The 24,737-nt window shown below is 64.5% G+C and overlaps 3 protein-coding genes across 5 annotated transcripts; 1 reads left to right on the forward strand and 2 right to left on the reverse strand.

The window, feature by feature from the left end:
* Nucleotides 1–737: 737 nt before the first annotated feature.
* On the reverse strand, nucleotides 738–15,820 carry KAT2A (lysine acetyltransferase 2A). Of its 3 annotated transcripts, none has more exons than XM_037887016.2 (18): nucleotides 15,594–15,820; nucleotides 13,957–14,080; nucleotides 13,587–13,732; nucleotides 11,777–11,866; nucleotides 10,621–10,802; nucleotides 9,648–9,839; nucleotides 9,181–9,287; nucleotides 8,860–8,970; nucleotides 7,830–7,966; nucleotides 7,284–7,492; nucleotides 6,754–6,880; nucleotides 6,051–6,161; nucleotides 5,801–5,944; nucleotides 5,190–5,304; nucleotides 4,535–4,571; nucleotides 3,904–3,967; nucleotides 3,388–3,472; nucleotides 738–2,831 (listed from the first exon to the last, which is right to left on the reverse strand). In XM_037887016.2, the coding sequence occupies exons 1-18, from the start codon at nucleotides 15,801–15,803 to the stop codon at nucleotides 2,638–2,640; spliced, it is 2,385 nt and encodes a 794-aa protein (XP_037742944.1). In that variant the 5' UTR covers nucleotides 15,804–15,820; the 3' UTR covers nucleotides 738–2,637. The 3 variants fall into 3 exon arrangements, with proteins under 3 accessions (XP_037742944.1, XP_037742943.1, XP_037742945.1); XM_037887015.2 differs by having other exon boundaries at nucleotides 8,860–8,973; XM_037887017.2 differs by lacking the exon at nucleotides 15,594–15,820 and adding an exon at nucleotides 14,732–14,750 and having other exon boundaries at nucleotides 8,860–8,973.
* A 2,492-nt stretch (nucleotides 15,821–18,312) lies between these two features.
* Nucleotides 18,313–20,562, reverse strand: LOC119564530 (heat shock protein beta-11-like). The gene has a single exon (XM_037886991.2). It carries the CDS (start codon nucleotides 20,365–20,367, stop codon nucleotides 19,582–19,584), a length of 786 nt encoding a protein of 261 aa, XP_037742919.2. The 5' UTR covers nucleotides 20,368–20,562; the 3' UTR covers nucleotides 18,313–19,581.
* A 1,107-nt stretch (nucleotides 20,563–21,669) lies between these two features.
* On the forward strand, nucleotides 21,670–22,484 carry LOC102930304 (heat shock protein 30C-like). The gene has a single exon (XM_007070696.3). It carries the CDS (start codon nucleotides 21,790–21,792, stop codon nucleotides 22,378–22,380), a length of 591 nt encoding a protein of 196 aa, XP_007070758.2. The 5' UTR covers nucleotides 21,670–21,789; the 3' UTR covers nucleotides 22,381–22,484.
* Nucleotides 22,485–24,737: the final 2,253 nt, after the last annotated feature.

The raw sequence follows: 24,737 nt of genomic DNA on the forward strand, positions 1-24,737 counted from the left end.
GGGCCAGTGGGCAGAGCCCTGGACAGCATTCACTTCCTAGCTCTGCTCTGGCCCTCACGTGTGACCTTGGGCATGTCCCGTCCCCCAGGCTCTGCTTGAGACGGGGAGCTCTGGGGCAGAGACTCTTGCTGGTTCATGGGCCCTGAGCTCAGCTGGGACCGGCCTCATGGTACAATTACTAGAGGGCCCCAAGGCTCTAGCTCCAGCTGGCAGGTGACACTACTCGGCAGGGAGGTGTGCCAGGGAGAGCATGGCAGGGCTCTGGCGTACCTTCACCCCGCTGGCTTCCACACAGCCCGGGCTGGCTGCAGCCGGTGCTACCGTTACACACGCTCCCAGGCCCGTGTCCCAGCCCACCTGCACCGACCGGGGCCCCACTGTGCACGATTAACTCTGAGTGACACAGGGCTCAGCCCAGGGGCAGTGGGCACCGCAGAGCACGTCGTGGGAGGGTCTGCTGTCCGCCCTGGGCTCCCAGCTGAGTCAGGGCCGAGGGGGGGTGGCCCCAGGTGGGGGTTGCGAGAAGGGATCGCCTTGCAGGCTGTTTGACCATCTCATTCCCAGGCTGGTGCTCGCGGCTTCCTGCTGCAGCTGGACAGAGGTGGTGGCAACTGGCATCAGCTGACAGTCTGGGGCAGAGCAGCACCATGGGCATCTCAGGAGGGGACCGGGGGAGGCTGCCCACCCACAGTGCCTTGCTGCTGGGGGCCCCGGAACACCAGGAGACAGACACGTGCTTCACGGGGGCCACGTACATTTATTTAAAAAAATAAAATAAAGGAAAATAAAAATGAAATGGGGAGATGGGAAGGGCCCCTAGCAGCAGGACCAGTTGCCCCATGGCAGCGCACGAGAGACAGGCCAGCGAGCGGGGGGAATAAGGCAACAGTGACCAGTCGGGGGGAACATGACGGCAAAATGCTTCCCCGGCCTGGCTGCTCTTCCATCCGTTCCTCTGCGGGGAGAAGGCTTCGCGGCCGGCGTCGCTAGTGACTTCAGCCAGGCCGCCAGGAGCAACACGGGCTGGTACCACAGGGAGGTGACCGATGAGCCAGAGGGCAACAGCTCTTTACTTCACGGGGGCCTGTCGCTCTGCCAGGACAAGGGGCCCCTGCCATGGAGGGGAGGCAGAAGGGGCAGGAGGCTCCCGTTCCCCGAGGGGTTGCAGGACAGCTCAGTAACCCAGCTGTGAGGCAGGGAGAAGCAGCCTCAGGGCCCATCATTCACTTGCCCAGGGGACTCCGTTCAGGCCGCAGAGGAAGGAGCAGGGAGGGGTCCTGGCTTAGCCGCTCACCACTCTGTTCACCCCTGCACAGCAAGGCTCCAGCCTAGGACCCATTTCCCCTGAGCTGTCACCCCACTGCACCCCCCTTGGAAATGCACCACACTGGAGAACCCTCCCCTGCCCCAGGGCCTGCAGCCCAAGTGCCACTGAAATAGAGGGGCAGGAGCCCATGGTGGGAAGCTTTCCCCCAGGCAGCCCTGACTATGGCGCAGGAGTGCAGCGCTCAGGGAGCTGGAGCCGGGAGAAGCCCTGGAGCACAAGGCAGGGGAGATGGGGTCAGAACCTGGTGCAGCTCAGACGGCCCGCAGCAGGGGCTAACACACTAGCCAAATGGCTCAGCCCAGGGAAGCAGGGCTGGGGCAGGACTCACAGGCAAGGGCCCAGCCCCAGGGGAGCGTGCAGCGCCAGGGGCAGGACAGGGAGCAGGAGAGGACAGAGCATCGGCCGCAGGTCGAGCTGCTGGGGGAGGAATGGCTGAGAGCTGATACAGACCCCTCGGACCACCTCGCACAGCCTGCAGCTGAGACCCTGAACCCAGGCAAGGCCAGAATGGGGCAGCTCCCGTCCCCACTGCCCTCTGGCCAGCAGGGGAGGAGAACACCGACCCCATTTTACATTCATGCAGTGAGTGGCAGGGAGGGATGCTCCATGGGGAGCAAAGGGCGGGCGGGAACAGGAGGCGAAGGGAACACACCAGGCTGCGGCAGGAGCAGTGTTGTTATGGGAGATGCAGGGGGGGAGTAGGGGCTGGGCCTCGGCCACATAAAGCAAAGACATACCGTGTGCGTAGCCCAGGGGCTTAGGGTACCCCCAGGCCGGAGACACACGGTGCGGCTCGCCCAGGGTGGGGCTGCCCAGCACTGCAGCCAGTGCTGCCCTGCTGGAATTTCAAGCCCAGCAGGTCCATGCCCCGGCTGAATCCACTGCAGAGCCAAGAGCCCCCCGGGGCTCCTGCCTCCAGGGTGAGGCTCCCAGTTTGTGCAGCGACACCCGCATGCTGAGCGCCGCCTGGACTGCTGCAGAGGGGCCCTGGGCCGCTCCGGTCCTGGTTGCTGCCCCGGTGGCTAACGCAGCCCTGACACCAAGGGGAGAGGCCAGTGGTGAGCCAGCGAGTGCCAACAGAGAAGCCAGAGTCCCAGGGGCGTCCCCCAGCAGCAGGAGGGGAGCTGGCCCCACACTCTGGCCGTTCAGCAGCGATGCGTGCCCCGCCCCCACCCGATCCGGGCTCGGAGAAGCCCAGGAGACCCTCCTGGGAGAGCGACGCAGGAAGTGATGTCCCGGCCAGGAGCTCCGGGCACAAGGGAAGCGCGAGGCCAGGAGGAGACGCTGAAGGGCCAGGGCCCCCCAAGTGCCTACTTGTCTATGAGCCCGGCCTCCTTGAGCTTGAAGTAGAAGAACTTCTCGAGGGTGTTGGCGCACTTGCAGTAGTCGCTGTCGGGGGGGTTGTACTCCCGGCAGTTGGTGATGATGCGCTGCAGGTCGGCGATGAAGAGCTTCTTGGTGACGTAATAGCGGTTCTTCAGACGCTCCGTCATGGTCCTCAGGTCTGCGGGGGGCAGCGGGTTACTCCCCCCGTGCTTCCCCCTCCTCAGATCCCAGCGCCCTCTGCCCCACAGAGGGGAAACGGGGGCAGCGACCAGCGAGCGGCTGGCTGGGTTACTCCCCCCGTGCTTCCCCCTCCTCAGATCCCAGCGCCCTCAGCCCCACAGAGGGGAAACGGGGGCAGCGACCAGCGTGCGGCTGGCTGGGTTACTCCCCCCGTGCTTCCCCCTCCTCAGATCCCAGCGCCCTCAGCCCCACAGAGGGGAAATGGGGGCGCAGTGAGTCAGTGACAGAGCCAGGAACAGAATCCAGGAGTCAGGGCTCCCCACCTCCGCCTTGGCCACTAGAACCCCACGTACCCCTGCCACAGGAGAGGGCAGAACCCAGCCCTACTCCAGCCACTAGATTTCACTTCCCTACCACAGGTGAAATAGGACCCAGGAGTCCTGCCCCCCCACTGCCACTGTATACCCCACGCAGCCCATGCTCGCCTCGCCCCACCCCGCCGGGCATGCGGCGCTCCTGGAGCAGCGTGGGCCTCGGGCAGATCGGCCACCTACCGATGGGGAAGCGAATGATCTCGTAGTAGTCAGGGGCCTCTGACTTCTTCACGGGCTCCATGAAGGGCCAGGCGCTGGGGTGGGTCTGTGGGGGGTGAGGGGCAGTTAGAGCCTCACGCATGGGGGACAGATCGAACACCCCTCCCGCTGCACAACCAGCCCGCTACCGCCCTCTTCCAGAACCAGGCCTGGGAGGTGCCTGGCTCCTGACCCCCACCCTGAGGACAGGGAGCTCAGACAGAGCGAGATGCCCTGGACTCAGGGACCATGGATCAGAACCAGCCGAGGTGCCTCTCCCCTGGCTGCTGGCCCCAGCTGCGGCAGGGGAAGGTGCCAGAAACCCCATGGTGCGGGGAGAACCCGCCCGGAGCCCTCAGTTGGCGACTGGCGTGTGCCCAGGCATGGAGGCTCTAATGGACCCATGGAAGCTCTCGATACCCAACAAAGTCTTTGCCTCCAGCATCTCTCGGTGCCCAGAGTGAGACCCCAGGGGAGATGCCCCCCACACGCCATCACCTTGATTTGGGCCAGGAGGTTTTTCAGGGTGTTGTACAGCTGGTCTGGGTCCTTGAGCTCCTTCCTGCAGGAGAAGGGGTCAGATGAGGTAAGCATCCACTGCGTTTGTCCCCTCCCAGCACCTGCAGGTGAGCGGGCACCGAGCTCTCATGGCTAGGCGAGCCCCTGGCACTCCCGCTTGGGGGAGACTCGTGTCCTCCCTCCCGGGCAGCCTGCTCTAGGGCACTCTGCTGCAGCAGGACACGCTGCCCCCATGCCGAGGGCAGCGGCCTGCCAGGGACAGAGCCACACGAGGGATCCCTGAGGCAACGTGACCAGACTCAGACCACGTGTGTCACGGCTGCTCCCACACAGCTACGGCCCAGACGCCCCAAGGACGCTGCTGCCCCGAGATCTGACAGCCTGGGGTCCCCTGCCGGGGTGGTGAGAATGGATTGCAGCCATGTGCCATCCCTGCATTGTCTGCCAGGCCAGGGAGACAGCACCAGGGCCCTCCGGCAATCGCCCTTTTTGGCCCGGGCTGCTGACAGGGGTAAGATATCAAACCGGCGCCGCTGCTCCCCCCACTCAGTACCCTTGGCGAGCTCCCCAGGCCAGCAGTGACAGACACGGGGCTGGGAACAGCACTTACCCTTTCTCCTTCCCCAGCGGCCGCCATCCCGTGTCTCCTGGAAGGCAGGAAGAGGCGTTCGCTCACACGCCATCGACCGCGTCCCAATCCCCTCCCCAAGCGCCGTCCCTGGGTAGCACTCTGCCTCCGTGACCCCCGAACTGCCCGACCCAGCCCTCCAAAACCTGGCTGGGAAGGGCACGACCACCCCCTCTGCTGCCCCCGGAATGCACTGCTCCACCGAGACGTGCCGGGAGCTGTACAGTCCTGCAGAGCCGAGGCTGGGATGCCAGCTGTGCTCCTGTCCAAGTGCACAGATCAGAGCCACTGCCAGGTGCCCGGCTGCAGAGCCATTCAACCCCTCCGCTCTCTCCTGAGGCTCCTGCTCTTGTTACTGTATTAAGGAAGGAGCCAACCGCTGCCCAGCCTCGCCCCCCTGGACAGGGGCCATTGGGATGCTGCACGCTGCAGTGGGGACCGTGCCGTGGCACAGCCTGGCCACAGCTGAGACCATTTGCAAGGGGACACCGGCTGTGCCTACAGCTGCAGCGGTGGTGCGAGCACAGGCACCAGGTGGGTAGCTACAGCCGCCATGGCCGGGGGTAGCCGTCAGAGCCCTTCCCTGCTGCCGGAGCAGGCAAAGCCTGGGCTGCAGATGTTCGGGGCCCGAACTTACGGATTCCAGGGATGCTCTCGACAGGGATTTGCCGCACGCCCTCCTTGAAGCAGGTCAGGCCCGGGTAGACCTTGCGGATCTGCGCCTGCTTCCTCTCGATCAGCTTCTTGATGATCTGAGGCGGGAGAGGCCAGCTGGGAGTGGGTGGGGGAAGGCCTGGCGAGGGCAGAGTCTGGCTGGTCCCGGCCTGCTCCCCTCACCCTTGGGCCTTGGCGGGGGAGCAGGGCGCAGGGCCGTGCCCGCAGGATGGGGCAGCCACTGCCCTCAAGGCTGCCTAGCAGCCAGGGGCACAGGCCAGCAGGGCTGGAAGCAGGGCTTGCCCAGGGCGAGCCGGAGGCAGGCAGCAGCTCCGGGGGGAGGGTCTGGGTCTGCCCGAGGCGGGTGCTGCGTTGCGGCCGGATGCTGGCCTGTGACTAGCATGCACATGGCAAAGCCCTGCTGGGAGCTGCCTGGGCCATGGAGACGCTGCCCGAGAGGGGTGCTCACAGGACAGCGGCCTCCTGGGCTGGCAGCGATGCCCTTTTCCTGCACTAGCGTCAAGAGCATTCAAGGTGTTGCGGGCGCGCGGGCGTGGCGGGGGCAAGAAGCCAGGCCCCCTGCCCAGGAGATACCTCCTTCTGCTTCTTGATGATGTGCGAGAGCTCGGTGTAGGGGATGCGGGGGTTGAGCTCGCACTCCATCAGCGTCGCCCCTTCGTAGTCCTTGATGTAGCCCAGGTAGCGGCCCTTGGGCACTTTGATGTCCTTGGAGAAGCCCTGGAGAGGAAGGGGAGTTGTGAGAGTGAGCGAGCCACACCGGGGGGCGGGGGGATTAGGACACTCCCCTAGGTGGGCGAGGGCCGGCGGCGCCAGGGGCCCAGACCTGCTTCTTGAAGTAGCCGATGGCGTACTCGTCGGCGTAGGTCAGGAAGTAGAGGATGTTGTGCTTGATGTGATACTCCTTCAGGTGGTTCATCAGGTGCGTCCCGTACCCCTGGCAGGCAGGCAGACAGACAGACGCCCATCAGGTGAGACCCCGGGTCACCAGGGCAGGTGGGTCTCAGCGTCTCAGAGAGGGCTTGGGGGGAGATGCCCCAGGCTGGCCCTGCCCCGGGACATGTTGGGGGAACAGACTCCAGCAGAGCGATTGCTCGGCCGCAGGAACAGCCAGCGTTAAACATGGTCCCCGGCCCGGCCTCGGGGTACATCCCGCCGTCCACAAGGCTGCGCTCACCAGGGCCGGGGCAAAGCATCAGCTCCTGCCTCCCTCCCTCCCCCAGAGCCATGGCCTGCAGCCTCCCCCCTGCTAGCTACGCCTGGGCTCCCCACCCAAACCCCTCTGCAGCATCCCCCATTCCCAACCTGCTGGCCATGCCCTGGGCTCCCGCAAGTCCTGCCGGTGCCCCTCACTCCGGACCCGCAGCCCCCGCTATCCCTGCCCTGGGCTCCCGCAAGCCCTGCCGGTGCCCCTCCCTCCCGACCCGCAGCCCCGCAGCTATCCCTGCCCTGGGCTCCCCAATCCCAACGTGCAGCTCCCCACTGTTCTCTCTCATTCACCCCCCCGGTGAGTGCAGTTTTCCCTTCACCTTCACTTGCTCGTTGGAGGTGACAGCACAGAAGACAATCTCCGTGAAGCCCTGGGTGGGGAACATCCGGAAGCAGATGCCCCCGATCACCCGGCCGTCCTTGATCAGAGCCAGGGTCTTGTGTTTGCTGCCGGGGGAGGCACAGCCAGAGTTACAGGGGGGTGGGGGGCAGCCTCAATGCACCATCCTGCCCCCGCGAGTCGCTGCAGCAGCAGGGGGGGTGGGGAGGAGGTTGCAGCTCAGACAGCAGTGGCCCCGTTGAAGTTAACGGGATGGGACTGGGGAGGAATCTGGGCCGCAATGTCAGCCTGGCTTGGGGGTCCAGACCGTTCCCCCACCCCACAGCTGCTGGGGTTGCGCTGGGCCTGGGCCTCTGGAGCAGCCAGGACGCAGGGACCGAACCGGGGCTCTCCATTTCCTGCATGAGCCAGGACCGCGACGGAGCCTGCGCCCGGCTCTCCAGAGCGGACCCCCTCCCGGCCCCCCACCCCGGAGCCTGCGCCCAGCTCCCCAGAGCGCCCCCCACGTACGGGTCGAAGACGAGGCGGGTGATGTACTCCTTGGGCATGCGGGGCAGCTGGTGGGAGAAGACATTCTGCAGCCCCACCAGCCACATCAGGATCCGCTTGTTGGATTTCTGCGAGAGCGCGTTGCCGATGACGTGGAACTCGATGATGCCGCGTCTCTCCTCTAGCCGCGCCGTCTCGTCCCGCGCCGCGTTGGCCGACAGCAGGCTGGTCTGGGGGGGGGGAGCGGGAGGTAAGGGACAAAGCCCTGCCCACCTACCCAACCCCCCCCCGGCCCACTGACGCCCAGCCAAGAGCCAGCCCAGGGGAATAGGCTGCCCAGGGCATAGCGGGGCTCATGTCCTCCTGCAGCTGGCACTGGATTCCTCCTTGGCTGCTGCCCACTCCATCCCCTCCCCCACAACAGAGTCACGCCAGGCCCCGGCATGGGGTCAGAGCAGGCGCCAGCCAAGGTTTGGCACAGTTGCTCCGAAGGGCTGGCAGCTCCTACTGTCGCCAGCAACCCTGGCCCCACTAACGCAGCTCTCTGCCCTGCTCCCTACCCCGTACCTCCGGGCCCAGCATGGCAGCCGGGTCCGTGATGGTCAGCATCACCTCGTTGACCAGCTCCATGGGGATGTCGCCCATGACCCGGATCCGCTTGGCGTCCTCCAGCGTCAGGCTCTCGGGCAGCTTCCGCTTCTCGCCTGCTCGGGCGGCAGAGGACGGTCACGCCGGGGCCAGGCCACGGGCCACTCACTTCCCTGCATCTCCCACCCCATGCGGCTCAGGATGCCGCCTCCCGCCGAGCCACAGCGCAAGGGAGCCGGCAGCCGGCGCACTCGGACCCTGCAGCAGCAGCCAGGCCTCGGCAGGGCTGGGGCCCGCGGGAACCGGTGCTGCTGGGGCGCGAGCATGGCTGGGAGGCCTTGCCATCACCCCGCAGGGGGCTTCCCCTCTCGGCCACCTACAGGGCCGGGCCAGGCCAACCGGGTGCTCCATGGCTTCCTGGGTGGCGCTGCCTGCCAGGGAATTGGGCACGGCCCGTCCCAGGCAGTCTGTGCTCGGGGGGCGGGCGGCAGACCAGGGGTCTAAAGGCTGTTCTTTCATTCCCCCACCTTTGAGCTGAACGGCTCGTGGCCGACGGGCGCCAGGGTTACAGGGAACGGCGGGCGCAGGCTATTCCCGAGCTGGCTGACGACAATCCACTTGGGCATCCACCGTCCTCACGTATCGCAAGGGCAGCCCCCTCCCCCTACCTCGCCGTCTCCACAGACCCTTCCACCCCCTGGAACCTGAGATCCCTCCCCCAGCCCACACTGGAGACCCAAGCAGCCCCATGGACTCTCAAGGGTTCACTGCGGACCACTCTGGTCTGGCAGCACTTTGCCCCTTTCACTCCAGGGCAGGTGGTGCTGGCCGGAGGCCGACCCCTCCCAGGGCGCTGCGTCTTCGGGCACGAGCCCCCGGCACAGGGCACACACAGTCCCAGAGGCACTGGGGCCATAAAGGCTTGTGCCACTGGGCAGGGTCCCAGGGCCGTCTCAGCCCCTCCCCACACCCACTGGGGGGGACAGTGCAGGGCTGGAGCCGGTATTACCTGGCACGGGCTCTGCCGTGCTGGCATCCAGGCTCATGGAGGACAAGGAGCTGCTGCTGCCGAGCTTCTTGCTGAAGATCGGGGTGCTGGGCACGGCGACGGTGCTGACGGCTGCTGGGAACGAGAACGGAGCCTTTCACGTGCCGAACCCGCTGGCCCACAGCCCCCCGCCCCGGGGTCGGTGCCCACGTGGCCCCGGACAGGAGGCGTTTGCACTGGCCCGCCGCGGCCCACGCCACCAGGCCGAGGAAAGCACGGGCTTGCAACGGAGCCGGCATGGCATGAGCTCAATCGCTCCCAGGCATCTCCCCAGTGAAGTACCTGGGCGCGGGACCAGCTGGGCGCCTTCCGTGGCCGGCATGGTGAAGTCAGATTCCCAGATGGGTGAGTTCTCCCCGTAGATCTCCTCTTCCAGCATGGACAGAAACCTGGCCAGGGCGGGCGACAGGGCATGTTAGCCAGCAGCTGGAGGGCTAGTGGTACGGCCACATCAGAGCTGCCAACCGTGAGCAGCATGGGGGGGAAGTGTGGGGCCACACGTGGCCACCCAGATTAACGGGGCAGGTACCCCATGGGGAGGAGCCTCACCCAGCGAGCTGGGCTCAGGAATCAGGTACGCAGAGACCAGACGTGACCCACCCATCACAGCCATCTCTGGGTTCGCCAGGGCCAGTGAGAGCCCCACGCCCTGGGAGCCAGCCCCACGCCCTGGGAGCCAGCCCCACGCCCTGGGAGCCAGCCCCACGCCCTGGGAGCCAGCCCCACGCCCTGGGAGCCAGCCCACCTACTTGGGGAAATGGGTGAGGATGAGCGTCCGCTTCTCCGGCACCAGCTTGTCCTTCTCCACCCGGAACTTCTCCAGCAGCTGCCGGCGGGTGACGGTGAAAATGGACTTGAGCAGGCTGCGCCCGAAGACGTGGGTGGTCTCATAGCGGGGGAGGCTGTCGCAGCTCTGGGGCACGTGGCAGTAACACAGCCAGCTGGGGGGAGAAAGGGGGCAACTCCCAGGGACCTGCCCACTCCTGGACGCTGGTACCAGCCCCCAAGGGGCTGGCGTTATGACTGGGGTCGCAGCCACGGGCTGGGATGCAAATCGCAGCAGCTGCATCTTATCAGGAATGGAGAGGCAATGGGGTAGTCAAGATAGGGGACATTTCCCAGCAGAGTGCGGGGCACACAGAGACACTGTCTCTCCAAGCCAGCCAGGGGCACAGCACGCTGGCTTCATGGCACTGAACCATCACGAGGACCCACAACCCCACCCGCTGGGCCCACAACCCCACCCGCTGGCCCGGCCCAGATGCAAGCTGCGAAGTGCATTAGCCCACTGACAAGTTGCCCAGCAGAGCTGCAGGCCCTTCAGTGGCACAAGCATGTGCAGTCAGCGCATGCCAGGGCGCACCTCGCTGAGCCGCCGGGGGGCAGAGGCAGCTGCGGGCGGCACTCCGGGGATGCAGCAGGCGCTGGGCACGCTTAAGAGCGGCAGGCTCAGGACCTCCAGGTCTGTGAATTCAGCGGGAAGCGCGGCGGGAGAGATCAGGACCAGAGAGCGCGTGGCAGCTCAGGAGAGGAGGGTGAGCCCAGATCCCCTCAATGGGACGTGAAATGAGGGGAGACACAGGCAGGGCTCCCCCAGACCTGGGGGCTGGGCACAAGCTAAATCCCCGTTAGCAGAGCAGGCGACGGACTGCCGGGGAGCACTGCGCTGGGAAGGGGTCTGCACCAGCCCCGCCCCGCCCCGCCCCTCTCCCCAGCGCTCACCGGGTGTAGTTGACTTTGTAGGTGGCCACGTCGTCGTTCTGCGAGCGCTGCCGGAACTGGGAGGGCGTCTCCAGCTTCCAGTAGTTGAGGCAGAGCAGGAACATCTTGGAGAGCTCGTACATGGTCTGACGCTCCTTGGGGGGCAGGTGGCTGAACTTGTACTGGACGAAGTTGAAGACTCCCTGTGGGGGCAGAGCGCCCGCAGAGCGTCAGGGGAGGGGAAGGCAGGCCCCAGCTGCGGTGGGCTTTGTCGCACAGCAGCCGACCCAGAGCTGGCTCTGCGCAATGAACGCAGGGCTGGCGGAGGGGGGGTGCACGAGGTTAACGCAGCCGAGGAGCTGCAGGAGGGGTGGAAGGGAGCAGCCGAGACCCGGGTCCAGTTATGGATCAGGTGTAGTGGGATGAGTACGGGTGGATTCTCCAAGAATTCCCAGGTCATTTATCAACACTACAAGATCCTCACTGACCCGTTTGCTAAAGCTGGCAGCTTCTATCGGAGAGACTCAGGGCTGGGACCGAGGGGCGGCAGCAGGGAGCCCAGACCGGAATATTGGGGGCACATGAGGGTACAGACCAGAGCAGCCGAGTGGTGTGGCTCGGAGATGCACTGGCTGAAGCCTGGAGACACGACACTGGGCAAGACGGAGCCTGGTCTGACCCCGCCTGGCAATTCCTGCCCTGTCCCTCAAGCTCCACCAGAGCCCTCCCCACCCCTGCCCTCTGACTTACGAAGATCTACCACTTCCAGGGTCAGGGCGGGAGACCTCCACGAGAAACAAACGCGCCCAGCACTGGCCCACGGGGACGGATTTCCTCGGACCAGCGCTAACATGCGGCTTGGTTTGCTACTGAGGCACCCAGACGTACAGTGATGTGTCCGTGTCAGACCCTGGGTGGATAACAAGTCAGCCAGTTGCAGGGAACGTCTCCCAGTCATACAAGGATTATTGGGGCAGGGGGAAGAGACGCCAGGAAGCTAAAAGCCGTAAGATCAGGTTTGAGAGAGGGTCATCGGAAGACGCCAGCACCTCTCCCCCGGCCGGGGGCGTCCAGGCAGACACGTTAGCTCAGGGACAGCTGCATGTTACAGCAGAGGGTGCACCGGGCTTTGCGGTCACCGTGACAATGGACGGCCGCTATGGAGCGCTGGCGTTACCTGCTCGATGTTCGGCTTCTCAAAGGGGGGGCTGCCAAGGGACCCTTCTACAACAGGACGGCTCATCTGCAGGATGCATTTCCTCAGCAGCTGGGGAGGCAAGGGGGACGTGTCACACCAGAGACCGGAAAGAGGCGAGGCTTACAGCAGCCACAGAAAGCTGTGACCATTACAAAACAGGCCAGGAGCAGACGGCCAGATCCCCAGCTGGCTTAAATGGTGCCACGCTGGTGCCTTTAATGGGCTGTGTTGATTTACACCACCTGGGAATCTGTCCACTCCTTCCCTCGCAATGTATTCTCCCAGGGGGTTCAGCTCGGGACGGGGGTGGCAGGACAACATCTGGTTTCCAGCAAAGTGTCTGCTTTCAAGCCAGTCTTGCAGTTGGGTTGCCTGAAGCAGGTTGCCAGACATAGAATAAATCGCTGGTGCTCAGCCTTTCCAGACAGTGGAACCCCTTTCAGGAGGCTGGGGTACCCCAAGTTCCATCTCACTTAAAAACTACTTGCTTACAAAATCAGACATAAAACCACAAGAGCGTCACAGGGCACTCCTACCGACCAATGGCTTGTTTTCTCATTTCTACCATATAATTATAAAATAAAGCACCCGGAATATAAATATTGTGTTTACATTTTAGTATACAGCATCTAGAGCCGTATAAACAAGTCACTGTATGACGTGTTACTTTGTACTGACTTCGCTAGTGCTTTTTGTCTAGGCTGTTGTAAAACTAGGCAAATATCTAGGTAAGTTGATGGACTCCCTGGTACGAAGATCTCTGCGTACTCTTGGAGTATGTACCCCTGGTTGAGAACCATCGTAATAAATCAGCAGCTCACTGGGCTTAGATCCCTACACGGGCTCGTTATTCCCAGGCCTAACGGAGACCACACACAGACTCTCCCCCACTTCTCATGTAATCCGTCTGCTGCTCCTTCCCACATCCCGCCAGCAGCACCTCGGCCTGGCGAACAGTTCACAGCATCAATAAAGGAGCAGAGGTCAGCTAGGACTCCAGGAATTTTAGGCAAGACACAGGTTAGGAGAGGAGTGGCTCTTTCAGTCTCGTATGACAACGAACGAGCATTCCTCGCTCAAGAACAGGGGCACTGGGGGCTTCTGAGCCCACCAGAACACATAGCCATGGAGGTGTCAGGAATTCGGAGTTCCTGACAGGCAGGATGTATACAAACGGAATAATTACTTTAGGTCCTACACAAATCAGATGCATTGTCAGTGGATAACACATGCAGACCGTTTCCCCAGGAAGGGAATGAACTCTCCAGCTACCCTGATCCCATTTATCCAAGGTGGAAGAATGAGCACTCCCTCCAGAAAGGCGCAGCCCTGAGGCCAAGAGGACGCCTGCCTTGAGGATGGCCTGGTGATACTATAGCTGAGAAGGATTGTGAACGCTTCTGGGCATGGGGCAGGAACGAATTGGGGCGCCCATGGGACAAAGCGGAATCCCCGCCTCAGAGCTGACTTCAACCAAGCGTGCCCTGGAAAGTAACTGCACGGAACAGCAGCCAGGCCAGAGGCAGGCAGAGATGTGCCAGATTTTAGGCTGGAAACAGGAAGCCTTTGCAGTGGCTACACTGAGGTGGAACCAGTGTTAGGTGGGCAGGAACAGCCAGCCCATCCTGCGGAACAAGAGCAGGGTCTCAGCACGGCAGGGTCAGAACTGCTGCCCTCCGGGGCCCCCAACGCGACCGTGCCAGGACATTAAGGCATCGGCTCAGCGGCTGTCCTGGAGGCCCGGCTCGCGGCTCAAAGGCAGAGCTAAGCCGTTGCTCCCCCACCGTACCTTGAAGAGGTAGAAGTACACTTGCTTGGTGTCCGTGTCCTCCTCTTTGTGGACCGACATAAAGAGATTTTCCACGTCCACCACCATCCCCAGCAGCCGGTTGATCTCCTCTTCCGAGACGTTCTCCAGGTGGGACACGTGGTCAGCTGGACGGGGGAGCAGCGAAGAAGACGGGCAGGCTTAGGTGGCGACACCCTGGCACCGGCCACAGGGCATCGCCCGGTGTTGCCACGGGGCCTCGAAAGCATGCGCCGCACTAAACGCGGCCCCGACCTGTTCCGACAGTCCCACCAGGGCAGAGCCCGGCGCGCTCCCAGCCCTTGCCCCACCCTGGGTCCCCGTTCCGGGGGCAGGCGCCGGAAGGCCTTACCTAGGGCGTGTCCACAGCTACGGCACAGCTCGCTCAGGTTGGTCACGGGCTGCTGCAGGTCCATGCGGGGGGCAGTGGGCGGGTTGGGGTTCTTCCAGCCGTTGCACTTGCAGGCATCGTTGGCCTACACCAGGGACAGACAGGCGATCGGTGCGGGGGCCTGGACCTCACCCCAAGGGCCGGCCCTGCCCTTTCCCTTCCCCATTCCGTGACACCCTGGAGGGGTGGAACAGCCGGGGAAGGTGCCACAGACAGCACCCCACCGCACAGGGCGTGGGGGGGTCCCGTGCAGCCTGCCGGCCCCAGGGGACAGGCTGGGATTGCTCAGCTCCTCAGGCCCGCAGACAGCTGGTGCACAAGGAACCCCAGCCGGGACCTGCGGCCATTGGGGGTGGGGTGGGGGGTGGGGGATGATGTCGCTGCCGAAGGCTGGAAAAAGCAGCTCCCAGCTCCCCCCACCCCACCAGGCAATGAGACCCCGACTGGCCACATCCCCCTCTGCGCCCAGCTTCCCCAGCTCCGCCCCAGCGCCGGGCAGCTCCCCCAGCTTCTCCCCCCGACCCCGAATCAGCTCCCCATGCCTGGCCCTCCCCACCCCCCCGGCACCTTGCAGGCCGAGAACGCCCCCAGCCCCTTGCAGGCCGAGAACGCCCCCAGCCCCCCCCCCGGGCCCCCCCGCACCTTGCAGGCCCCAGGACCCCCCCTGGGCCCCCCCGCACCTTGCAGGAGGAGAACACCCCCAGCCCCCCCCGCACCCCCAAGGCCCCCCCCGCACCTTGCAGGCCGAGAACACCCCCAATCCCCCCAGGGCCCCCCCCGCACCCCCCCGACCTCCCCCCTGCACCCCCAGGCCAAGAACACCCCCAGCCCCCCCCGCACCCCCAGTCCCCCCAGGGCCCCCCCGCACCCCCCAGGGCCCCCCCGACCTCCCCCCCCGCACCCCCAGGCCAAGAACACCCCCAGCCCTCCCAGGGCCCCCCTGCACCTTGCAGGCCGAGAACACCCCCAGCCCCCCCCGCACCCCCAGGGCCCCCCCCGGGCCCCCCCGCACCTTGCAGGCCGAGAACACCTCCAGCCCCCCCCGCACCCCCAGGGCCCCCCGCACCTTGCAGGCCGAGAACACCCCCAGCCCCCCCCGCACCCCCAGGGCCCCCCCGCACCCCCAGGGCCCCCCCCAGGGCCCCCCCGCACCTTGCAGGCCGAGAACACCCCCAATCCCCCCCGGGCCCCCCCGCACCCCCCGGGCCCCCCCGCACCTTGCAGGCCGAGAACACCCCCAGCCCCCCCCCGCACCCCCAGGGCCCCCCCGCACCTTGCAGGCCGAGAACACCCCCAGCCCCCCCCGCACCCCCAGGGCCCCCCCCGGGCCCCCCCGCACCTTGCAGGCCGAGAACACCCCCAATCCCCCCAGCCCCCCCCGCACCCCCCGGGGCCCCCCGCACCTTGCAGGCCGAGAACACCCCCAGCCCCCCCGCACCCCCCGCACCCCCCCGCACCTTGCAGGCCGAGAACACCCCCAGCCCCCCCGCACCCCCCCCGGGCCCCCCCGCACCTTGCAGGCCGAGAACACCCCCAGCCCCCCCGCACCCCCAGGGCCCCCCCGGGCCCCCCCGGGCCCCCCCCGGGCCCCCCCGCACCTTGCAGGCCGAGAACACCCCCAGCTTCTCCAGCTTCTTGGCCCGCGGGAAGCCCCGCACCTGGGCCTTGCGCTGACTCGCGCGCTGCTGCTGGCTCAGGCCGGGCCGGGCCGGGTCGCTGGAGCCGGCGGCGGGGCCCGGGCCGGAGCCGGGCGCGGCCGGGGGGGGCGGCGGGGTCCGGCCGGGCTGCGAGGCCTCCGGCTCCGCCATGCCGGGACCGCGGCGTGCGCGCCAGGCCGGCACTGCGCTTGCGCGGGCCCGGGGGCTGCTGGGAGATGTAGTCCCCGAGCCGGGGGCGGGGCTTAGCCTGCCCGGGGCGGAGCCAGCCAGAGACCCTTCAGGCGGGCCGGCCCGGGGGGGGGGCAAATACCCCCCACACACACACACAGCACCCCAAGTGTGGGGTAAATAACCCCCTCCACGGGGCACCTCCCCTCCCCCCACACTGCGGGGTGACCCCCCCCCCAAGTGGGATAACCCCCCAGTGCATGCAGGAAAAGGGGGCTCTCGCCATGTGGGGTGCTGACTTCCCAGCGGGTCTAGGGAGCCCTAACTCCCAGCCCTGCCCCACGGCAGGGCTCGGCCCAGAGCAGCACGGCGTGGCCCGAAGCCCAGCCCCACCTCCCAGGGTGCAGCCACCCCCCCCCCCCCAAAGGTGCCCACACCAGCAGGCAGGACCCCCAAGGGGCTGGGGAAGGAGTGCAGGTCTTCTCAGGGGCCTCCACCCTGAGCAGCTTCAGGGTGCAGGGGTCCAGCTCTCCTCGGGAACCAGACGGGCTAGGAAGAGAACGCCGGCCAACAGCTGAGATCCCGCGGGGCGTCCGTCACAGGGGCGCTGGGCCCGGCGGGGGCACACCCGGGTTTGGGCAAGGGCTGATAAGCCGGCGAGATCCGACAAGCTGGTGAATACCTGGGGCCAGCCCCGAGGCGCTGGGCAAGGGTCTGTCTGTCAAAGGATCGTTGTTGGGGTGGGTGCCGGAACTCGCCCCGTACGAAACCTCTCTCTGCCCCAGTTACGTTCAAAACCCATTTACCTGCAGAGCACTCGTCTAGCCTCGTATCCATGCCCACCCCCCAGACAGGCTCCGAAAGGCCTCAAGAGGTCATCCGGCCCGCCCCCAACACCGAGGCAGGACCGAATAAAGCGAGACCACCCCTGAGAGGCGCTGGGGGGTTTTAAGACCAGATTAGACAATGAGACGGATTCCACCACCTCCTCGGTTCACCCGTTAGACGGGGGGGCCAACCGGAGCCTGAGGAGGAGCCAGAATTTACCAACGTACGTTGCCAAAGAGCCCCAGTAATACGTCAGCAGCCCCCCATCCGCTCCCCAAACCCCACTCCGAGCACCTCCCGCCCCCCCGCAGCCCCGCCCCCTCCTTCCCTTCCCGCACCTGCTGATCAGCTGTTTGCTCCTGTGCAGGAGGCTGTGGGGGGGAGGGGAGGAGCGGGGGCAGGGCAGGCTCAGGGGAGGGGGCGGGAAGGGGTGCAGTGGGGGCAGGGCTTGTGGCAGAGCCAGGGTCGAGCAGTGAGCACCCCCCAGCACACTGGAAAGTTGGGGTCTGTAGCTCCAGCCCCGGAGTCGGTGCCTAGACAAGGAGCCACACAGTAACTTCTGACGAGCCGCATGTGGCTCCGGAACCACAGGTTGCCCCCCTCCCCGCCCCCGGGGCTAGATATTAGGGAAATCTTCCTAACGCCTCTTTTTAGTCCCCCCTTCCCAAACTCGATTTGTTACACTTTTACCCCATGCTCAAATATTTTCCAGCCTGAAACGGTACAGGGCCCTGAATTACATTTCATTCCCACTCCCCGCCCAGACCAAACGTCTGGAACTATCACCCAGGACCTGGCAATCCCTGCAGTTGTCCAGTCTTCTCCGAACTAGACCCTGCACTTGAGGGTCCCTAGCACAGAGCAATGTCACGTCTCCCCCTTTGGAGTCTGTTTGGAAATCGAAGTGAAAACCCATTTCTGCAAAGTCCACTGACAACGGGAATGGGGGGGAAACAGGTTTATTCCAGCAGTAACACAAACTAGAGACACCCGGAGAGAATCGTCACCTGGCAACCCAGCCAGGGGGGAACAGGGAGGTGGTGACACTTGCACATTCGTTAGTTGTCACGGCGTCCCCGGGCGATGCTCTGGAACTGCTCCCCAGGAAGCCAGGCGGGACTCTGGGGCAGTCTCCTCTCTGGGAGCAGCCTGTCTGCAGGACACACAGCTCACCCGGCTTCACCTTCCTGGGTCTGACCTCGGAGCATTCAGCCTCCTCTGCCCCTCCGTGCGCTTCCCACAGCCAGTCCGCCCAGGCGGGGTTCTGGGGAAGCCAGGGGGTCCTGCACCCCAACTCCGCAGTCAGACGGGACTCTCAACCAGCCAGGAAAACAGAAGGTTTATTAGACGACAGGATCATGGTCTAAAACAGAGCTTGTAGGTGCAGAGAACCGGACCCCTCAGCTGGGTCCATTTTGGGGGGCAGTGAGCCAGACAACCCCGTCTGCCCTTCACTCCATGTCCCAGCCAGCCCCAAACTGAAACTCCCTCCAGCCCCTCCTCCTCTGGGCTTTGTCCCTTTCCCGGGCCAGGAGGGCACCTGATTCCTTTGTTCTCCAGCCCTTCAGCTCCCACCTTGCAGGGAGAAGGGCCCAGGCCATCAGTTGCCAGGAAACAGGGTGTCGGCCATTCTCTGTGTCCAGACCCCTGCACACACCTGCCCTCTAGGGCTCTGCAATGATCATACACACTTACCCCACCACCTAGAGACTTAAGAACTGCCTAGGGGAAACTGAGGCACCCCCCCACGATTCAGAGGAAACATTAAGAACAGTCCCACTTCGTCACAGTTACAGGTACCAGAATTCTGCCGGTCCCAGGAGGATGCTCCCCGGCTCACTGCTGCAGACCCACATGGGGCCGAAGCCCCGCCACGGCCACCGTCTGAGCGGGAGCAGCTGCACCAGGTACCGGGAGCAGCTTGTCATGTTTCTGCTGCCCAAACTCCTGCTGCCTTCGACTCGCTCTGCCTCGCAGGCTGGGGACCCTGGCCCTGGCAGCAGCCGCAGGGCTGCCTTATATAGCCACCCCGCCCTTCCAGGCCCTTCCTCCTCCGCCCACGTAGGGGCCGAGCCGGCCTCCTCTGCCCATAGACGGTGCTGGGGGCGAGACTAGCCTGGCCTTGTGAGCGACCTACCGGGCCGCACAGCCGAGCCGGCAGCTTCTGGCAGCCACGAGCAGGGCCTGGCATCGCTCCCTGCCCCAAAGTCTCTGGGAACTTCTAGGGCCTCCCTGAAGTTGGCCCCTGTTTGCATCCGAGGCTGGCGGGAGGGGCCCGGCGATAGCTCCCAGGGCACAGGCAGGGTGCGGGGGCGGGAAAGGGTGAAGTCCCTTATTTGCGTAGGGCCCACATGTGGGCCGTATGGAGTGTGCGTGTGTGTGTGTGTGTGTGTGTGTGTGCCCGCACGCCTCGGCGCATGTGTCCGCTCTGTGACCCGTGTCAATAGCACCGGGCCAACGAACCAACTCGCCCGACAACCGTGCTGCCCCGGGGGAGCGGGCGCCCGGCCCTGGGCCCGTCCCCTCCCGGCCGACGCAGAGGCCTGGGATCACCCAGCAGTGCCAGGCCCTGCTCGTGGCTGTGCCTCACGCCCAGCCTCCGGTGGAGCCCAGGAGCCCCCGACGTTCCCCCCGAGGGAGGCCAGCTGGGCGTGTCGGGGGGGAAACCCACCAGCCCCGGCTCGGGTGGGCCACGGGTGCAGCAGCAGGGCCGCGGTGCCAGCCTGTGCCATGGCCCGAGGAGGAGCCCGCAGCGAGTGCTGGGGCCGGCCAGTCCTGGCAGAGGGAGCACCAGCACAGGGGGAAATCAGGAACGTTTATTTCACGTAAAAATACGTCACACGCCGTGAATCTGGCTTGCAGCCAGCCAGGTCAGCCAGGGCGCGGCCCTGCCAAGTCTCAGCCCCGGCCCCTGGAGTCTGCTCCTCGGCTGTTACCCCTGGGCTCTGCCGTCGGCCCCGTCCTCCGAGCCCGGCTCAGCCGGTGCCGCCGAGCCCCCCGCAGGGCTGAGCTGGATGGGCACGTTCCTCGCGGGGATGGCTGTGGGGGCCAGGCACGGGGCTTCGATGCACAGCTGCCCCTCCCTGGAGATGGAGCAGGTCAGGCGGTCGGTGTCCACGGCCTCGGGCACGTCCCACTCCCTCTTGAACACCTCGTACTTGTAGGAGAAGGAGCCTTTGCCGTCCTCGCTCTGCGTCTCCTTCCTGCCCGTCAGCAGCACCTTCCTGCCCACCAGCTTCACCGCCAGCTCCTGGGGCGCGAAGCCCCGGACGTCCTGCCGCACGGCGAAGGGCTGGGCCGTCCCCTGGGCCAGGGCCGCGCTGGAGCTCTGGCCTGGCTCCCCGCCGGGGCTGCCGCTCTCTCCGCCAGCCAGGAGCTGCCCCATGCTGCTTGCAAACGCCCTGGCCGTCTCCAGCTCCCGCAGCAGCTCCCGCTCCAGCTCAGCGAAGAGGGCACCCGGGGCCGGCCACAGAGTGCGCACGGGGCCCAGCCGGGCAGCCACGGGGCCGGGGGCGGGCGGCAGGAGGTGCAGGCGGCAGAGCATCGCTGCTGCTGGGGCTGCCGCTGGCTCGGGGCTGAGTCCTCTCCGGTGGGGGCCAGGAGCCGATCTGCTCGGGGCCGGGGGCCGGCAGCTTTTATCCCCTCCCGTGGGGGCCTGGCTCCTTCCAGAACCCTCTGGCCCGGACGCCTCTGGCTGACTGGGACAGCTCATTCCCATTACTCAGCCCCCAGGACAGGCAGCTCCCACGCCCCGCTCTGCCCTCCTGCTAGCTTATAATTAGCAGCCTCGTCTCAGCCTCGAAATAGAAACTCCTGGCAGCTCTGCGACCCCCATCAACGGCCTGTGACCGACCTTCCTTTGCCAGACGGAGTGGAGCCACGGCACGGGCCCTGCCAACCTTGCCTGTGGCCCAGCCCTGCCCCAGCCTCCAGCGCTGGTCCCTCCCCTCTAGTGCCAGCTCCTCCCCTCCAGGTTATACACACGGGCAGTGGGGAATGACTGCCCTTGGCTGAATGCCCAGGGTGCACCTGCCCGGCTCAGAAGAGCCTGCCCCACAGAACTTATGCACGTCGCCAACTCAATGCAGCCAGCAGAGAGGCAATGGGGTAGAGTGGGTCGGCCTATGGGCTGGGACTTGGGGAACCCTGCCTCTATTCCCAGCTCCGCCGATGACCTTGCGCACATCACTTCCCCTATTCCGTGCCTCAGTTTCTCCTCCCTACACCTTGACTAGCTTGTAAATGCCTGAGGCTGGGAATTCCTCACTGTGTGTACTAGGCCCAGCACACGGGGTCTCCCAGCTCAGCGTGGTCCTGACATACAAGCAATAACTCATCACTCAAGCCCCACTCAAGGGCGGTTGTTGGTTTCTGAACCAGGGCATTGAAGGGCCCATCCCACAGCTTGGCCTGAAAGAGCCGTAGTGCGGATGCCCCCTTCCACTTGGGGTCCATTTATGGAGGGCTAGAAAGTGGGGGCTAGAGGTGACAGACCTGGGCCGGGTGCACCAGGGATGTGCGCTGAACGGCTGGTTGGCCTCTGGGACAGGGCAGGGTTCAGGTTTGAATCGCCAGGCGCTAAAGAACTGTCTCCTTCCCCCAGAGCAAGACCCTCGGTGCCGGGAGGCAGGGGACGTGCGCGGGGGCTGAAGGACACTCCTGGCATTGTGCTGCTCAGCCCCGAGCCCCTCTCAGCCCTGGGGTTTTCCTAGGCCCATAGATCCCCAGGCCGGAGGGGACTGTTGTGATCAGACCAGAGCCCCTGCTCCAGGCTAATCCTCACAGCAGGTAAAAGCAGGCACCGCGGGGTTTCCCCTCCCCAGGCCCGGCTGGCGGCGGGGCTGGCACACGTGCCTGTAACCCGAGCCGGTGGCCCCATCCTGCTGCTCTATTTGGAGTGGGGAATCCAGCCCAGGGCTGCAGTCACTGTTATTTTGGCCCATGAGTAACCGCTCACCATCAGCCTCATAAAAATAGGCAATGGGGCCTGGCGGGGGCGTCCGGGCCAGAGGGTTCTGGAAGGAGCCAGGCCCCCACGGGAGGGGATAAAAGCTGCCGGCCCCCGGCCCCGAGCAGATCGGCTCCTGGCCCCCACCGGAGAGGACTCAGCCCCGAGCCAGCGGCAGCCCCAGCAGCAGCGATGCTCTGCCGCCTGCACCTCCTGCCGCCCGCCCCCGGCCCCGTGGCTGCCCGGCTGGGCCCCGTGCGCACTCTGTGGCCGGCCCCGGGTGCCCTCTTCGCTGAGCTGGAGCGGGAGCTGCTGCGGGAGCTGGAGACAGCCAGGGAGTTTGCAAGCAGCATGGGGCAGCTCCTGGCTGGCGGAGAGAGCGGCAGCCCCGGCGGGGAGCCAGGCCAGAGCTCCAGCGCGGCCCTGGCCCAGGGGACGGCCCAGCCCTTCGCCGTGCGGCAGGACGTCCGGGGCTTCGCGCCCCAGGAGCTGGCGGTGAAGCTGGTGGGCAGGAAGGTGCTGCTGACGGGCAGGAAGGAGACGCAGAGCGAGGACGGCAAAGGCTCCTTCTCCTACAAGTACGAGGTGTTCAAGAGGGAGTGGGACGTGCCCGAGGCCGTGGACACCGACCGCCTGACCTGCTCCATCTCCAGGGAGGGGCAGCTGTGCATCGAAGCCCCGTGCCTGGCCCCCGCAGCCATCCCCGCGAGGAACGTGCCCATCCAGCTCAGCTCTGCGGGGGGCTCAGAGAACCAGGCCAATGTCAGCAGAGCCCAGGGGTAACCCCCTGAGCTGCTGGCAGCCGCCCTGGCAGAGCAACCGAGAACAGATTTTTGGAGCCTAAAACAAGTGGCTTCAAAACTAGCATCAGTTTTTGTCACTATGGTCAGAGCAAAAATGATTCCAAATAGTTTTTGTACCAAATAAATTCCTCTCCCTAGAAATCAGACCCTGCTGGTTGAGTCACTTCCCAGGCATGTTGGTGTGGGTCAGTCTTGGCTACTGATGTACAAGGATTAGGCCCCATGGGGCAGGACAGAGCAGCAGGAGAAGCAGCCCCAGGGTCTGTCTACACTGCACACAAACCTGGCTCTGCGGATTGGAGCTTCCAAGCCCACCCTTGAGCGTCTCACTGAATTCAGCAGAACCTGCAAGAAGGAGTGGGGAGGGGGTCTCGGCTCACCCCGCTGCCCAGGAGAGCCCTGCCCCAAGGAACAGGCCTGGGGGTGCCTCCCCCAGGGAGGGAAGGGGCAAGCATGGCTTTCTCACTGAGCAGAGGCGTTTCCTCCCAGAGCAGGGACCCCTCTAGCACTGCCAGGGCCTTTGCATTGTCCTGTGCAGGTACCAGGGGCAGGCCCGGCTGCAAGAGAAGGTGGGGAGGTTACAGGACATTCAGCTCACAAGTTCCTGGGCAGGGGGTGTTATCTAACACAGAGAGGAGAGCGGACAGCCTCGAACACCTGGGTTCTAGTCCCCAGCTCATCCCCTTTACTGTTAATTACAGTCACAGATCCTTGTATGGACAAGCAGCTTGATACCATGGCACCCATCTGAGACAGGTGGTGGACAAGTCACTCCCTGGCTCCAGGCTTTCCATCCGAACAAGGATGGGAAGAGGATGGCTCCTAAAGCCTTTGTGATCAGGTAGAAGCTGCTCATGAGACCGAGCCAGGGATTGGGGGTGCTTTGACCTGCAGCAGGAAGCCCATAGGCCAGCATTAGCCACCCTGTCTAGCAGCACCTAACTCGCTACCCTATTTCATTGCTGCAAAGGTGCTGAGCTCGGACCACAGGAGAAGCCCCCCCAACCCCCTCCCGCAGCTGGGGAACTCAGGGCAGGAGGCTGTGAGTGAAAGGAGACAGGAGCATTTGCAAGTCACCAGACTCCAGAGGTGCTGGCTAAGCGGGACAGGCCCTAGATGGCAGCTTTTATCACCTTCGTTAAGCGAAAGCCCAGACATTCCTGCTGGTCTCTGCCAAGCACAGGGAAGGTTAGATGCCTCCAGCCACAGAGCAAGCCAGCTCATCACCTTGCTGTGTCGCTCCCGGTTACCGCTTTGAACGGTTTCTAGAGAGAAGCTGGAGTGAGTCTGTGGGAGATTGCTGGGTGCTTCCTGCAGCTCCTATTAATCTCAAGAGCAGCTGCCACCAAGATTCCAGCTGGAAAATGGGAGAGGCCAGGTTGCCCGCTAAAGGAACAAGCCAAGCAGGAGCAATTGTGTAAGGAAAATACACTACAGAGTCTTCACACTTCACACCGCCCACATGCTGTGTCTGCCCTCTGCTAACGGGAACGGTCTGTGACACGGATACTAGTTGCAGGGTGGCTTTCCCATTGCATTGCAATGGAGTGTGCAGGGGAATTATGAAGTGGGCTGGTCTTCATACCGTACAGGCCTGTTCAACCCCTTTACCATCACGGTGCTGCTGATCTGGGATCCTCCCTACGCACAGCTTGGTTCTACCATATGCAGCCCAAAGAGCAGCAGGTCTCACTCCACATTTATCACAGAATCATAGGACTGCAAGGGACCTCGAGAGGTCTCGAGGCCCCTGCACTCATGGCAGGGCTAAGTATTATCTAGAGACCACCCCTGCTCTTAAAAATCCCCAATGATGGAGATTCCACAGCCACCCTGGACAATTTATTCCAGTGCTTAACCACCCTGACAGGTCGGAAGTTTTTCCTAATGTCCAACCTAAACTGCCCTTGCTGCAATTTAAGCCCATTGCTTCTTGTCCTATCCTCACACATTGAGGATTCTTCTCCCTCCTCCTGGTAACAACCTTTTATGTACTTGAAAACAGTTCTCATGTCCTCTCTCACTCTTGTCTTCTCCAGACTAAAAAAAAAAACCAATTTTTTCAAGCTTCCCTTATAGGTCATGTTTTCTAGACCTTTCATCATTTTTGTTGCTCTTCCCTGGACTCTCTCCACTTTGCCCACATCTCCCCTGAAATGCTCCCCTCGTACACACAGGATCAGCTAGGGAAGAGGTTGGTGTTACCTTTCCTGGGATAAGGGGCCCTGCTAGTGGCAGGAACGAGGTGCCTCCGACCGCAGCACTGCCCTGCCAGCTAGCTTTCACTGTAGGCTGAAGTTAAGGTACGGGTGGCAGGCATGACTGTCCCCCTTTCAG

The sequence above is a fragment of the Chelonia mydas genome, chromosome 27, assembly GCF_015237465.2.
Source record: "Chelonia mydas isolate rCheMyd1 chromosome 27, rCheMyd1.pri.v2, whole genome shotgun sequence".
In the NCBI taxonomy this organism is placed as follows: domain Eukaryota; kingdom Metazoa; phylum Chordata; order Testudines; family Cheloniidae; genus Chelonia; species Chelonia mydas.

What these genes read in the sequence shown, in the direction of transcription:
- LOC102930304 (XM_007070696.3), top strand. Translation starts at nt 21,790, where the DNA reads ATGCTCTGCCGCCTGCACCTCCTGCCGCCCGCCCCCGGCCCCGTGGCT.
- LOC119564530 (XM_037886991.2), bottom strand. Translation starts at nt 20,367, where the DNA reads ATGGGAATGAGCTGTCCCAGTCAGCCAGAGGCGTCCGGGCCAGAGGGT.
- KAT2A (XM_037887015.2), bottom strand. Translation starts at nt 15,803, where the DNA reads ATGGCGGAGCCGGAGGCCTCGCAGCCCGGCCGGACCCCGCCGCCCCCC. An exon ending in CTGCCATGCTGGGCCCGGAG is followed by an intron (nt 7,493 to 7,829) that starts GTACGGGGTAGG and finishes CCCCCCCCCCAG; the next exon opens with ACCAGCCTGCTGTCGGCCAA. An exon ending in CCGCTGGGGAAGGAGAAAGG is followed by an intron (nt 3,968 to 4,534) that starts GTAAGTGCTGTT and finishes CTTCTCCTGCAG; the next exon opens with GAAGGAGCTCAAGGACCCAG.